At 39.9% G+C, this 16,669-nt stretch overlaps 1 protein-coding gene across 2 annotated transcripts in view; it reads left to right on the top strand.

Moving 5' to 3' along the window:
• Positions 1–5,718, top strand: part of npnta (nephronectin a) — a 110,102-nt gene extending 104,384 nt beyond the window's left edge. For both annotated transcript variants that reach the window (XM_037698225.1, XM_037698224.1), the window contains 2 exons: positions 5,229–5,488; positions 5,598–5,718. In XM_037698225.1, the coding sequence (XP_037554153.1) occupies positions 5,229–5,488; positions 5,598–5,708 (371 nt within the window). In that variant the 3' untranslated portion in view covers positions 5,709–5,718. The remainder of the gene's footprint in view (positions 1–5,228; positions 5,489–5,597) is intronic.
• Positions 5,719–16,669: the final 10,951 nt, after the last annotated feature.

The raw sequence follows: 16,669 nt of genomic DNA, 5'->3' as shown, positions 1-16,669 counted from the left end.
TATACAAATTCATCCTGCTTGCACCATTATATTCTACCATGTTGTTGTTTACTATCTCTCTTTAGGGCCTTGCAAATATTATAATTACTTTTTCACTTTTTGGTACTTTGTTTTTATACCTGTATTGCATGCTTTAGTATTTCTTGTTTGTTTGTTCTTTGTTTTTTAGCAAGTCAAATCAGTTCTTCTCTTCCTGAGCATTTCATTGCACTTGTGTTAACCTTGCATATGACAAATAAACACTACTTGAACATATAGAGCTGAAATTTGATGTGGTTGTAGCTGAGAACGTTTCCCGTCTCATACTGAACCCAAATCAAAAAATCCAAATCCAACATGGCCATGAAAGCTTTAAAAATGACTATAACTCACTGATTTTTTTTGCCATGTTGTTGAAATTTGGTACGGTGGTAGCTTAGAACAAACACACAGTACTGTCAAATCAAAAATTTAAAATGGCCACAATGTGACAGTCCCTCTCAAAGTTTCTCCAGGAACTTTCTATTTATGCATCAGTTGTTTTATGGAGAGATATTAACATCCTTTAAACAGTTGCAAGACAACTTTGATACTTGTTCCAACAACATTTAAGTTATTTACATTGTACATTACATGTATATTCTGTACAAATTTATTGGCTGGCCATAGTATTTCAGTGTGCTGATCACTTGTTCAAAAACCTTAGGTTGTTTGACAAATTACCATCAAATTATAGCTTAGTGTTGACTGTGAACAATAATCTCAAGGCAGCACTTCAGTTGGCTGCAGCTTGTTTTTGTTGAATCATAGGTTTTCAGTAATGTGTCTAACCATGCATGCTTTGTTTGGGTGTGAATTGAGTTGGTGCGGTTTATCACTTTGTATCTTTTGATAGACTGCCATGGGCAAACGTGTCCTTTAAACTAAGGAATGGCTCAGACTTGGTGAGAGCTCATAATTTATGCAAAGAGCCCTTGAGGCTCACAGATTCCTAATGCAACCTCAGTAATTAACACCAGCCATAAATGGCTCTGATAGATAAGCAAATTATGCACATCAGCATTATTCAAGCTGTCCCCCAGGAGTTCTAACACATTAAATTTCAAAATAGTACCTCTCCCATCACTAATGCCTATATTCATAAAATGAATGTCTGTTTGCCCTGGCAACAGGATAGAGCAGGTTCTCTACAGTGTGGAATATTTGTCAGCACATGATGGAAAACAGTGAAACAAAGGCATGACAATTTGAAGATGCAAAATATAGATCAGGGGATTATTTTTTTACATGGCCCATCGCTCTGAAAGCACTGATAGCTAGAGAATGTTTAAAGTTAGATGTCAAGAAACAAATCTTATTGTGAATAGATAAAAACGTTTCTGGGTAACAAAACACAATAAAGTAAAAATAACAGCATTATTTCCTAACATGACAAAGTTTTAAATAAAGTGACTTGTTAGCTCTTGGAATATGTGTTGTTGATGACTCTCACATCAAATTTGACCTCAATATTTGCAAAATTACCAGACCTATACCCATTTTTATATTTGCCAATGCTCATGTGTCATATCTGTACCTTTTCTGTTATTTTCTTTGAGGTTTCTTTTGTCTCTGTTCCCCTTGTAATTTGTATTTTGTTTTCTGATCATTGTGCTTTGAATCTGTCTCTGTTTCCACGCCACTCTTCACTCTCCACTCAGTCAGCCTCTCCAGCCAGTTATCACACACCCATTTGTAATTAATGTAGTAATCATCCCAGGTGCTTTCATTTCCCACTCTCCCTCAGTTTTACGTAAACCACTCCTGATCACCATTCCAGGTCAGCTCATTGTTCTGTACTGTTGTCGGATGTCTCGGTCCTGCCTGTGTTCCCTTGTACCTCCCTTTGTTCATCCTTCAGAAGTTTTTATAAGTTTGCTGCTGCCTCACCAGCATTTTTCTTTTAGATTATTTAATAAATAAGTTTATCCAAGCTCCTCGTGTCTGCATGTGTCCTGGGTCTCAGTCCTACATCAACCGCAATAATCAGTTGTGGTGGCCATTTTAAATTGGGTTGACTAATGTACATTTAATTATTTCTTAGTTTCAAAAAAATGTCTTGTGGTTCATAAAATATTTTGCTTATGAACAAACAGGATTTACTCCAACAGTAAATGTGAAAGTTTTAAGCAAAGATCTTGTGTGATGTTAGCTCTCTAGGAATGTGTTCTGGATGACTCTCAGTTGATACCACGCCAAATTTATGCTTATTGTCTGTAAAATTATATCCATCCATCCATAATCTTTTACCCGCTTATTCCATTTTGGGTCACGGGGGTCGCTGGTGCCCATGTCCAGCAATCACTGTGCGAGGGGCAGGGTACACCCTGGACATGTCGCAAGTCCATCACAGGGACACATAGAGACAAACGAGACAAACAACCATTCACTCTCTCACTCACACCTAGAGACAATTTAAAGTAACCAATCAACCTAACATGCATGTTTTTGGTCTGTGGGAAGAAACCAGAGCACATGGAGAAAATCCACGCATGCACAGAGAGAACATGCAAACTCCATCCAGAAAGGTCCCGGTTGGGATTTGAACTGGTGACCTACTCGCTGAGAGGCAACAGCTTTACCAACTGAGCCACCGTGCCACCCTGTCTGTAAAATTGAAAGAGTTAAAGCTATTTTATGTTTAAGGTTGATACAAAAGTTGACCAGACCCCTTCAAGTTCAAGGTCAGTAATCTTTATTATCCCCAAGTGGCAATTTGTTTCACAGTTAGTAGATACCTAAAACATTTAGACACTAAATAAATAACAGTATACTATAGAAATCGCCCTTGTTCGTTGAGCAACCTGATAGCTTCAGAGATGAGTTTTTCCATTCTATATGTCCTACATCTGGGCAATAGATACCTGCATTTAGATGGAAGCAATCTGAACTCACCATGGAGTGGGTGATCAGGATCTGCCAGAATCAGCCTGGCCTTGTTCACTGACCTCACCTTGTGTAGGTCAGTGAGGTTCTGTAGGGCTATGCAATTTTGCTGCACATCCTGACAATCTCCGAGTCCGGTTTTTGCACATTAAAAGTCCAAACCAACAAATGAAGGTAAAAGTTAAAAGGAACTCAATAAAACATGAAAAAAACCATTAGCATGAAAGTAGGATCAACATTAAACCCTCATAGCTTCCAATAAAAATACATTCTCTGGTGGGCCTTCTTACAAAGTGAGTTCATTTGTGCATCAAAGGTCAGTTTGTCATCAGGAACAGTTCCCAGCTATTTATTTTGATACACTGCCTTAACAGCCTCACCATTAGTGTCCACAGCAGTGGCAACTGAAGAGTCTTTTCTCAAATCAGTGACTGTCTCCTTTGTCTTAGAAACATTTAATTTTAAAAAGGAATACTCACACATTGAGGGATGTCCTTGACCACAGGCCCATGGTCAGGGTCATCACTGTTAAGAAGGGACCAAATGACAGTCATCAGCAAACGTTAAAATGTGATGTTTTGGCTGCAACAAATGTTCATATATAAAATAAATAAAAGGAACAAAAGAACACAGCCCTGAGGAGAATCAGTAGAGAACAAAAGAACATCAGAGAGAAAAGGAATTAAGACCATAAAAGCATAGTAATTTCTCTGCTAAAATCTGGGGTTGAATACAATTAAAAGCATATGAAAAGTCAATAAAAAGCCATCTTATCAAGTGTTTTGTACCTTCTAAGTGTCTTAAAATCATATTTAACCAACCATCTGATCACCAGCAAACTGGTTGGTCCACTGTGGGAGTGTGCTGCTTGTGGGACACAGTTTGTTTGTGGTCCTCAGGTTGATGACGTCCTTTGGATGAAGGACGAAACGTCTCAAAAAAAAAAAAAAAAAAAAAAGAAACTGTCCAGATGACCTAACTGAACTTTGTTGCATATTTAAAAGAGTTCCTGTTTTGTCCTCCACCCCGCTACATGTCGAATAAGCAAACTGAAGTGGGTCCAAATTTTTAACTTTTTAAAAGAGGATCCCCCAAACATCTTTTTCAAATAACTTCATTACTAATGAAATCAGGGCAACAGGCCAGAAGTTGTTAAGTGACTGAGCAATCTTACTTTTTGGAATAGGAATAATAAAAGAGCCTTTCGAATGCTGGGGGACCCTATAAATTTGGAGAGACATGTGAAAAAGAAAACAAAAAATGTCTGCTAGCTGCAGGGCACAGTTCCCAAGAATACTACCCCCTTTGCTGTCAGGACCTGGACTTTGCCTTTCTTTGGTCTTTTGAAAAAATGTACACTTCCATTGTCAGTATGCACTGTGGCACCTGACGGTGCATTTTAAAACCAGAAATCTCCTCAGTAAATGATAAATACATTCAATGCATTAATATCCAAGCAGATGAAGAGTTATGAGTAATGTGAGTTTTCTAGTTGGCACCCCCATCATAGACTTAACCCCCTCCCATGCCAGCTGAGAGTTATTGGACCTGAACATGTTCTCCCTCTCCATATAGTTCACTCTAGCTCATTTTAATTCTTCCCTCACTTGTTGTTTGAGTATGTGGTATTGAGCCATATCCCCTTTTTAAATTTAATGTTGCACAAATTTATTTTATTATTAACTGATTTGGAGATCCAAGATTTATTGTTACCAAAAATGGTGACGGATTTCCTGGGAATGACTGTTCTCTCACAAAAATGGACATAAAAAGAAATTTCGTTCTTTCAGCTGGACAAAAGTTGTATAGTATACCACATGCCACACATGGGGGGCGAGATGGTGTAGAAGCAGGGCAGCCAGCTCAGGACCCGAAAGTCCCAGGTTAGATCCCCGGTCACTGGATACCTCGGGGTGTCTCTGGGCAGCACACCCCATTCCCCAAAATGCTCCCCAGGTGCCCTCAATAGCTGCCAACTGCACCACCCAGTGGTGGATGGGTTAAAAGCAGAGACTAATTTTGCCATTGTATGGAAACATACAGTGATAACATTATTATACATTCTCTTTCTTATATACACTTTTGTTTAGTACTGTGGTGTATGTGTGGTGGGGGAGTTCTGCAAAAAGAAGAAAAAAAAACGTGGAAAAAACATGTTTTTTTTAAGATACAGCACCAAAAGACAAGTTGGCCATCTAATAGAAATGCCTCTTTATGCTACATTTCTTAAAAGGCCATTCAGCATCACCAAATGCCACCGTTTGATGATTCCCATTCTAAGTGAAAAATTATGAAGATGTGTTTTCATGAATTTGTTTTCACAGGTGGACGATATCTTACGATTCCAGAGACAGGAAACAAGAGGACAGGACGAGGGGCCCGGCTCGTCCTCCCACTCACCCCACCCTGGAATGATGGAAATCTGTGCCTGTCATTCCGGCACAAGCTGGCAGGCCACCATGTGGGAATGCTTCAAGTGTTTGTGAAGAAGGGGAAGCAGTACAGTCCAGCAGTGTGGGGCCGGACTGGAGGGAATGGGTGGAGGCACACACAGATCACATTATGGGGCACGGGCCTGGAAAGTGTAAGTAGAAAGGGTAAAGTATTTCTATTTTAAAACCCAGCCAAATACAGTCTTTAGAATCTCTTTTATCACAAAACAGCAGAAGTAATGATGTCCCGCTGTTCATCAGGTGATCCTGAAGGGAGAGCGTGGGCGTGGCAGAAGTGGAGAGATGGCTGTGGACGACATGACCCTAAGAAAAGGCTCCTGCAAAGAGGAGCACAATCTGAGGAGACTCTGATTAAAAAAATCAAGAAGGGCCGGAAAACGAGGAAACATCCTAAAGAGAACTGACTCTATTGTGACAACTCGTTACTCTGCCCGGACCCTCACTTGTCCCTCTCTCATCTGACTCTCCCATGAATGGTATTCCAAAAATAATGAATCTGCAGAGCAGTGGATTTCTCCTATTCAAGTGTCCATGAACAAAAATACATGAAACTAAGCCCATGGGCCATTTCAGTCATTTTACCCAACAGTCCTGATAGTCTAAAGACCTGCATGTATCGATTCATGGTGAAAATGTCCTCTACATCCCACAGACATGACAACCTTACGCAAGACTGCTGAGACGTCCACCTTGACTCTTTTTTTGGGGGGGGTGGGGGAGGGATCTCTGCTCCTTCATGTTAGACTCAGATTATTATTTACCTTTAGGGTTTAAATAAAAACTACTGTTGCCTTTAGTTTGCTTCAGGGTAACACACGAGGCCACGGATGCATCAAGTCAAAAATTTGGTTTAACAATCTGAAAATGGGTACATTTCTTATTTGAGCTATATAAATGAATTTGTATATTAAGGACAAGCTATTCAAATTTTATTTCTGTTCCACATTTTGTCAAGTTGGATGTAGACCAAAAGTTCAAAGCATCAGTTCAGATAAAATCTGTTTGTGTTGCTCTAATCTGAGATCAGAGGCAGTTTCAGCATAGTCAGGATTCCTTTACAGGATCAGACTCAGTCCATCCTAACATCCTAACTGCTGAGCAGGACTACGTACAAGCCTGGTTTTAACTCAGAAAGTCAACCCAGGTTTTCCATATCTGGATACCCCTGCACAAAACAATCACAATTCTCAGAGGATATTCTTTCAGTTGTTTAATTCAATTTTTTTGTAAATCACAGACATTCAAAAATGTAAGCTTTTATAAAAGCCAGAGGGGGTGCAGCAAAATACTTTGTACTAATGGTGCAGTGTTTTTCCCATTTTCCCCATTATTCTATAATTTATTTATTTCAAAATTAGTGATTCCATATTGAGAGATTCCATATATATATATATATATATATATATATATATATACCAGTGTGTATATATGTTGGTTCTGTGATATGTCTGTGATTATTTTAAATATAAAATTTAACAATTGAAAAAACATCCTTCAAAAGTGGTCATTCCATTTTATTTATCTTTTTGCCAGGGATTGTATGTGCATGTTCATGTCATGTCAAACATGTCAAACACCAGAAACCAGAAACCAGAAAAGAAAAATAGGAGGGGAAAAAAGAAACAATTAAAAAAAAAAAAAAACTGTTTGAAGCTTATCAAAAGATTTGGGTGTACAGTATTTGAACATTTACATGCAGGTTCTGCCTTTATGACAAAATTGATCAGACATTTTTTAAATAAAAAAACTTACTGTTTTAAATGCCATTATAAGCAAGCAACAAAGGTTAAATAAAATCAGTCCAGTTAACAGTCAGTTAAATTGTATATTTGCGTTTTTGTTGACTTGCTATTTTTGTTAATCTTTTTTATTATAAAAGTGTTTTTTAAATAACTTTGAATGCTCTGGATGTGAAATTGATCAAACACTCAATAAACAAAAGAAGTTTGGTGAATATAATGCACTCCTATATGCTCATTTCTCCAGTAGTAAGTTTTTTTTTATAGTTTAGATGTTGTTGGATATTTTCTCTGACCTATAAAGGAATAACTTCACACAAGACAACGAGATGAGTTTTAGCGCTCAGATCTTTGCAAAGAGGGAGTGACACAACTGATTGTAAGTCAGCGTGAGCTCTGAAGCCAGGCTGTCTGAGTTTGCTATTTATTGAAGTAGCAGAGGAAAACAAAAAACAACAGGTCAGTTTCACATGAACACAATCTTATCAGCGATGACGGTCAGAATATTCCGGAGATTGCGTCTGAATGAACAGTTTCCTGATAAACATGTCCACTTGGTGTGATTCAGAGTTCCTTCACACACAGCAAGATAAAGACTGAACCTGAATAAACTTTTGTTCTGTACATGCAGAAACAGTTTTAATATAATGAGATAGAAACTGTTTAAAATGATAAGATAGAAAACCTCTAACATTCACTCCTGTTTATCATTTTAGATTAAAAAAAACATAAAATAAAAAATGAAAATTGAGCTCTTTATGAATACGCAAAATCAAAAATAGAAACACAAAAAAACATATATATATATATATATATATATATATATATTTATTTTTATTTTATACAATGGTAGGGCTGGAAAGAAGAGCAGGCATATCATCTTAGTACTTTTTGTTACACAATTTCAGTACAAGAGGACATAGTGCATCTTTTACACAGCATCATCACAGTTTAGGCTCACATCGTCATCTTGGGCCATCTTAACTTGATGCAAATTGATAAGAATAGGAACAACACTGCAAAAATTTGAGTGAGAATTTTGAAGAGGAGATGCCACCAAGGTCCGGAGGTGAACCATTCCCAGAGGGAGTTGCCTATCCCCCTGGTGTCCTTAGTCTGTGCAGTTTGGAGGTTCCTTAGGGAGGCCATGGCGTCTTCGATGTGGGTGTCGTTTTCACCCGGGATATAAATGCAACATTTACACCTGACGAGAGCACACATACCCCCCCTGAGCTGCAGTTAGTAAATCCAACACCATCCGGTTTTGTAGCACCATCAGCTTCAGCGCGGCGATACAACCTTGGTCACCCCAACCCATGGAAAAAAGGGAGTGTGCAGTGTGGTCCCAGGCGTTCCAATACCTGTGTTCGTGGGGGACATTGGAGCCACTGATGGGGTCGTGTGGTGCAAAGTCTAACACTTCTCTTTTTCTTCTGCCCAAGCGGTGGAGCAAGGTTGATGAGAGGGAGAGTTGGCTGTCACTGTGGCGGATGAGGATTGTACCGTCCGATACCCAGACTGGGGCACAGATGCCGGTCCAGTAGTGAGGCAAGAAAGGGTACAGACAGCGACCACACAGCCACATAACATCAACGAGAGCCACTGTTGACACAATGGAATTTCTGGACTGTAGGGCTGTGTACCTGAGAAATTCTATGGTGACGTCACAGCCTGTGGTGTTTCCCAGGAAGGGCCCTGGAGTTGTTATGGTCGTCAAAGTGATGTTACCAGTTGCACTGTTGACAGTGAAGTACGTTATGTTTGAAGAAGGGGTGTAACACAGCAGATACCTTTGATCTGGTGGTGTGCTGGTCCAGTAGGTAGGCGGCGTTGAGGTCATGGTCCAGTTTAGGTTTTGCAGAGTTGTGTTTTGGCCCTTAACGATGTTTTGTCGTGGGCGGCCCAAGGAAAGGTTATAAACACATCTGGATTTGTTTATAGCCATGGGCCATACATGAAAAGTCAGTTGGTGTGAGCTGTGTGGCATGGCGGAACAAGCATAACAACCTTCTTGGTGTGACTGCCCTTCAGGTGCTGTAGATGAGCCTTCCATAGGTTTCCATCACCATCATGGTCAGGAGGGAGGTTCTGCAGCCAGTCTGCCATGTCATCATGAAACTGCTGCAGGCCTCTGGAGATGTCGAGATAACATGCTACAGTCACAACACAGCAGAGGAGCCACCTGGCATGTAGGCTCCCCATTGCTGCTAAGGACTCAGAGTCACCAGATCTGTAGGTCCTAAAGAGAAGGGATCATTTGTTGCTTCACAGACGTTGAGACGACTGCCCACTAAAAGGACAACCCCCTTTGTAGTCTGACTTCCCCACTACCCTGGTGACCTTAGGGGTCCAGTACCCTCTGAACCTTACAATGACTGAGATGAATCCAGCTGGGTCGTTCAGCAATTTTCACAGCTGTTGGTGTGGTCAACAGAACTTGGTATGGTCCTTCCCAACGTGGGCTGGCCCAAGTTTTTCTCTTGATGACCTTAATGAAGACCCAATCTGCTGGCTGGATTTGTGATGTTTCTTGTGGAAGAGAGGAATCAGAAGGCAGTAAATTTGTCTTTGACACTTCTTTCTCTTTCAGTGTTTTGATCATGTAATCTGCTAATGTTTGCTCTTCTGCCCTTTCTAGGTCAGGTGAGAACAAAAGGCATTCTATATGGTCTACCATGGATGATTTCAAAAGGGGTCAAACCATTTGGAGTTGGGGAAATCCTCATGCAAAGTTTTTTAAGTAGGCCTCTAATCTATATGTGGTGAAATGTTTCTGAATTAGTGGTGAAATGTTTCTGAATTAGAGTGATCATACCCCCTGTTGACACATGGCAACTGCCATGGGTTACTACAGCTATTGCTTTAAATAAAGATTTAGGCAGTACAGGTTTATCATTGGCATGATAAATTAATTCATCATTTAGTCTAGCTGAGTGAGGGGTGTGGCATGTGTTACTGGTCTGCCAGTAGAGGTCAGCAGTGTACTGGCTGTCTGTGTACACTTCTGCCAACTGACATGTATGTATAAGTGCTAAAATTTCAGTTGCCTGTACAACTTTTATAAAAAAAGTCTTTTTTTTAAATTTTTTTATGAAAATGCTTCTGTATGATAGACACCTCCCTCCTGTTGACGCATGGCAAACACCATGGGTCATTTTTGGTTTAATCTGAGCCTGAGGTATTGAGGGTAAATGTCATATATTTGAGCAACATAGCTGGGTAGTGGGGAAGGCTAAATGTTTTTATTTCTTTTTTAATTACCATAACAGTAAATAGCCATAACATTTAAAAAAACAAAATCCATTTTGGTTGTACAAATATTAATGATACTCAAACTGGCCTTGGGACCAAGGATGTTTCTTTTAACTTCACATTTTCTTTTTCAACCTGCAGTCACTGTCAGGTGCAGCCTTCAACCCAAGAACAAAAGAGAATCTTCTTGTTTTTGACAGTAGTTTTAACGCTGGTTCTTAGAAACCTTCAGGTTAAAAAGTAAAATAAAATAAATAAAAAGCAAGAGTTGACGTAACTCACTTAAAAACCAGCAAACACAGGTAGCCAATCAGTGTTTGCCCTCTACAAACGCCTATTAATCACAAACGCCCACCTTTGGCCAGCAGAGAACCCCTTCTCCTTTCAGGAGCGGGTCAAGTGCTGCAGTTACCATGCCGGGACATTAGTTGGCACTGTGATTTTTGTATCTTCGGTTAACACGCATGCATGCTGCCGTGGCCTGCACTTCCTATGAGCTAACGTTCAGCTAACTCCAGCCATAACAATGACGAAGGTAAAGCTGGATTTTGGCTGGATTGTGGAAAGGAGTCGACATTTTTTGACGGCAAGCAGGACCGCTTTGTCTAACAGCCCACACCGGTCGTTGAGTGGACCAGAACCGAGTCAATGATGTCAGACTTTACTACGTGATGTAGTGAACCAGATGACCTCAAATCTACCAGATGGACAGAGACTGTTATTTTCATTGATCTGAATAAGTCTGGGCCATCTGATGTCTTTCTTTCTTGAATTAATCAAGCAGAAAAGACAATTCTTTATAATCATTACTGTCTTACAAATGTTTTGATAATCAAATTGTGTTAGTTCAATCAATGCTTTATAGGTTGAAAAGAACTACTCATCTTTATTTTACATAAACAGTAAGTAATGATTTTTATTCCTCATTCCAAAAAGAAATCACCTGAATATGCATTTCGTGATTTTCTGTCTGAAATGAGCAAGCTGTCGTAAGTATGTGAAAGGTTGGTTTTCGGTCAACTAAAATGTTTACCGAGGAAAATGTCATGTTTAAACTTTTTCAGAAGATTACCAAGAGTAGGCTCCAGAAAGTCTGCTGTTTCTGCAATAATCTTTTCTGTATGTGAAAACAGATTCATTCCCTGACCTTGATTTTGATAACAACTTACGTCACGAAAACACACCTCTTTCTGGTACATCCACGAATCAGAAAGCTCTAAATTGAACAGGAAGTCGACCCAAATAAAATGTGGCAATTTCCCAGTTCATGTTAGATTCAGAATGATATGGAGTTCATGTTGGATTGAGAGTTCTGGAGAACGTGAGAGTTCCAAGATTGAGAGTGCAGTCGGTTCTGAAAGCTTCAGAGCAATGAAGAATCCAGAGGTTTTTTGGGGATTATAATTCTGTTTTGAGCTAACCACGCACGACTCTCTGAAGGTTTGGTAGCTCTCGACGGAGACGCTGAAACGAGTCAGAAAGGAACTACTCCAAGGCTGATTCATCATCAACAGGTAGATGGTTCTATTTTGACCAAGTGTACCGTGAGAAGCTGAGATCGGACGGAGCGTGCAACTTCTGGTCAAACAGATTAAATTCCCTCACATATTTCCTCTGTAAGATAAATCTCAATTTAATCTTAAACTCTTCTCTCTCATAAATCAGTACAGATATTTTTAGAAATGTCTGAAGCAAAGTCCTCAAATCACCGCCGAGTGATTTGAAGTTCATTTTCTGTGAAACTGTCTGTTATTATTTTCATATTTTGCCAAATTAATGTAAATGTTTGATGTTAAACTTTGATTTTGAAAATAAATGATTCCATTCATTTGATGGGTCAAAGGTAATAACGTCTCTCGTTCGCATTCCTTTAAATTCAATGCACGACATTACACAGTCAGAAAAATGAAGAACTCGTGAATATTGTATGCATATATAATTCATATATTTGTCATACAACAAGTGACACGTACCTCACGTGACTCACTACAAACTGGTGGCCCGTAAACGTGTTCATGAATGACTGTTAATTCGTGTGTAAATTGATTTAAATGTTGGCATGTTGAAAGAGTAACAGCTGACGAGCTGTGAATGTTTACGCAGCGGCTGGGCTGCGCGCTTGGAGCTGCACCTTTCAAGCAAACGCTGCATGTATAAGCGTTGGGCTGGCAATGTTTTAAGAGCTGAAATTGTGTCATTAAGTCTTGTGTAAGCTGAAATTGTACGTCTGTTACGTGTAACTAAAAGCTGATGAGCTGTGGAAGACGTTATTCTGTCTAAAAGTACGAGGTTCTGCTAAGACCCGGCTGTGACCCAGTTTCGGTTCTGTTCAGTTTGAACGAGTATTTTGAATAGATGGATAAACGTTTTAAAAGCTGAGTGCCATCTCAGAACACAGTTAGAAGTTGTTTCGCTACAATTTTTAACAGAAAAAGTGCATTTTGACAGTTTAAAAGACGAAAAAGTGACGAACTATTTTACGCTAATCTAACTTGCTAGCTGGAGAATACGCTTCGTGATTGGTTGAATTCGCTGTTGTGGAGCGCTTTCATTGGTTGAGAAGTTTGACTGACGTGCTACGTCATCTCCCCTCAAGCCTGCGCTGCGTTGCCATTGGTGATTTCAGTCACGTGACCCGGAAATGAAATTCGTTTTCATAGGGAAATAAAATCTGCTTTTTAAAGCTGAAAAGTAACTTTAATGTGGTTTTGACACGCTGGTTAAGTGCTTCGAAGCCTGCTCGCTGAAATTCTGCCACGTTACAGTTTAAAAATTCGTCAAAAAACGATGTTTTAAACAAAGCTAGCGATGTTAATTTTAAGCTAACAAGCTAACGACCGGAGCTTAAACTACGCTTAAAATCACTAAATGAAGCTACTAACAGTCCCAAAAAACTCAGGTTTGAAGCTATAAAGTCTGATTGCAAAACTTTTGCCACTTTTGTGTAAAAAATCCGTTCAGAAATGTTGATTTTAACCGAGTTTAGCCGAAGCTAACTTCAAGCTAAGCAGCTAACAACAGGATGTCAACCGAACGCCACAGGAAGTTATAGCTCCCCTAGTGGATAACACAAACAGTGTCTGAGTTAAGATTAGTAAGGTAAGGCTGACATCTTCTGGACAACCTTGAGAAGACAGGTTTCACTCGCTTTTTAGGTCTAAATAGTGAAATTAAACGTTTTAATTTTTCCAAAAGGCATTTTTCGAGTTAATAAACGTTCCTTAAAGCTGAAAATTACTGTTATCTTGCATTTTAAAAGTTATAAGGTATTTATGCAAACGAGCATTCACCAAAACAGTTTTATTTCACTGGTAATTCCTTAAAACTAAGGTACAAAAATAAACATTAACTTTTAAAAATAGAAACAGTTACAGATTTTCACAAAGTTGGGAAAAGTTTACTCATTTTGCTTGAAGGATAATACACGTTTAATTGCAAAATCACTAAATAAGAGTAAATTTATCAGGAAAAAGAGATTTTCTGTCTAATTTGCCACCTACATAAAATATCTCTCTATTTAATTTTAAATAGAAGCTATACAGGAGCAAATACAGTTTTTCTGAAGAAAGACTGATTATTCCTCATCATCAAATTCTTTTCTCTTTTCACCCACCAGGTGAGTAACTGTTTAAAATAGCAAATTTCTGGAACAGAACGGTTTAAAAAAACGTTTTAAACTAATATTGCTGTGAGACTAAAGGAAAATTTGCAGGTTTATAAAAAATTCAGTGTTTTAGAGTAAATACACTAAAAACAGCTTGGTACTCTAGTATCTGTGGAAAATAAGCACAAAAAGTAATACTGCTGGAAGAGCATTTACTTAAATATTCATGAATTGGGGTAAAACCTGAGAAAGGTACCCACATTTGAATAAGTTGACTTATAACAGTACTTCTGTGTAAACCCAAAGCTAAAATAAGTGTGAAAACTCATTGACTTGAATACAAATATTTACCTGTAAAATATCTAAAGCTTGCAACTGTTCAAACAGATAAATTGCTACACAGTGAAAACATGACAGGTGTGTTAGAAAAAGATTTTGACCCAAAAGGAATCACGGACTGCTTGGAGAATGCGTTCGCGCTTCTCGGAGCGTCCTTACATCCATACATAATCCAGACAGAGCGCATGAACCCAAAAGAGTTAGTGGACAATCTGAAGGAGGTTGCAGAAAGTGTGACCTCTGCAGAAATCACAAAGTCCAGTTATGAAAAGCTGGCTAAAATTGCAATCTTGCTGAAAGAGTCATTCTATAAGGCCATTGAGAAAACTGATTACCTAAAAAAAAGGTTAGACAGTGAAATAGTGTTTGCTAAGGAAATTGAAGAATACGTCCTTCAATTTAAACGTGAACACGAGGCCCGCATAAGACAATATCATGAACAGATGTCTCAAGAACAGCAAGATACAAGTGCAGAAATTGATTTGCTGAACAGCAAACTACAAGTACTTGAAGCATCACTATCGGAAGCAAGGGACCTCTCAAAGACTGAGCTGTCAGAACAGGCTCAATCATATGAGGAGAAGTGTGCCGAGCTGATAAGTGAATCTGAGTTGCTGAAACAAAAGATTCAAACTGATAAGGACCTCTCAAAGAGAGAGCTGTCAGAACAGGCTCGATCATATGAGGAGAAGATTAGGGATAAAGACCGTGCGTACCAATCCGTGCGTTCAGATAACGAGGTGCTACAAGCACAGTTACAGATCGCATTGAAGGAGCTGGACGCTTGCAAGGCAGACAAGACGGAATCACTCCAACGATGGCTGATTTTAATAAAAAAATATCAGACATCACAGGAGGACCTGAAAGCTTGTGAGGAGAAATTAGCTACAGCTACAAACCAGATTTCTGATATGGGGCGGCCTGGTCTAAGACTCAAAGACGAACAGTATCAGGGTCCGAGACAGCCACGAACTCTCCAGTCAGATGCTGTTGCACCTCTTCCTCCTGACAACACGCCGTTACCCCCACCCCCACCATGGGCGGTAGGGACAGAACTGCACCAATATGTACCTCTTCCTCCTGACACCATGCCCCCACCCCCACCACCATGGGCGGTAGGGACAGACCTGCACCGATATGTACCTCTTCCTCCTTACCAGCCACCCCCACCCCCACCATGGGCGGTAGGGGCAGGACTTGAACAATCTGCACCAATCACGCATGTGAGACCGTTGATACAGTCTCCTTCAATGGATGATTTGCAGAAAGTCTCAAAATATGTACAACGTTTCGTTCCCGGCCCTATGGGGTCGGCAGGAACAAAAGCGTACCTCAGAGATCTGGATTTCAGATTGAGAGCTTATCCTAATGCTACGGTAGAGGATAAAATCAGTCTGATACGACTCACTTCGGACAGAGAGGTGTTCACCTTCATCGAGCGTCTATCAGATGCAACGAGGAGGGATTACAACCTTCTGTGTGAGGCTCTGATCAAAGAGTATGACTCTTGCACGGGACCTGCTGGTTTTCCAGCCGCTGACAAGGTCACGCAGGGCAAGAATGAACATCCAAAAGTTTATTACAAAAGAATCTTCCAAGCTTATTTTGGTAACAGAAATGAGACCGGAATGGAAGAAGATGATGGTTTTAAGTTTGTTTTCACCAAAAATCTCCACTCTGATTTTAAAAAATCAGTACAAATGATGGCAAATTTCAGAGAAAAATCCATCAGTGAGATTAAACAGTGTGCTGTGAATGTGTTTGAAGCATGTTCTCATGATAAGACGCCCATTGAAGTGTTTCCTAGTGTAAAGGTTAAACCCCACTCTCTTGAACTAGAAGGACGACGTGCTTCGCCACCTCCTCCTAAGAAAGAGAGAAAACAGTCTGTTCAAAATAACAAACCACGTAATGAAGGTGCACGTTGGGACAAAAATGCTCCTCTTTCAGAGGATGAACGTGATTATCGTAAATGGGGTGAGCGCAGGATGCAACGATATGAGAAACCATATCGGCAGGGGCAGTACGTAAAGGAACCCCCGAAAGACGTACCTGACCGTCCCCCACCTCGGACGAAACGAACCGAGGCGAAAAAATCACAAAAGTTCCAGAAACAAGGCCCTACACCTCTAAACTCGGAAGAGACAGAGAAAATACGCAGGTTGTTAGAAACTTTGAAACACACTGACACGGGAACCCAACCAGGAGCACTTTGCAGTGATGTAATTCCCATTACATCTAATGGCGCGAATGACAACATAACAGATGTCGGTGAAACACACCAAGACATAACTGTTGTTCACTCAAACAACCCCTCATCAGAAGAAGGGGGGGTAAACACACACACAAACGATGACGAGTCATCGCAAGCTGAACAC

Source organism: Nematolebias whitei, chromosome 3 (genome assembly GCF_014905685.2).
Source record: "Nematolebias whitei isolate Nwh7 chromosome 3, NemWhi1, whole genome shotgun sequence".
Classification (NCBI taxonomy): Eukaryota; Metazoa; Chordata; class Actinopteri; order Cyprinodontiformes; family Rivulidae; genus Nematolebias; species Nematolebias whitei.
Note: the sequence above shows the minus strand (reverse complement) of the source record. Positions and strands in the feature narration are given on the sequence as shown.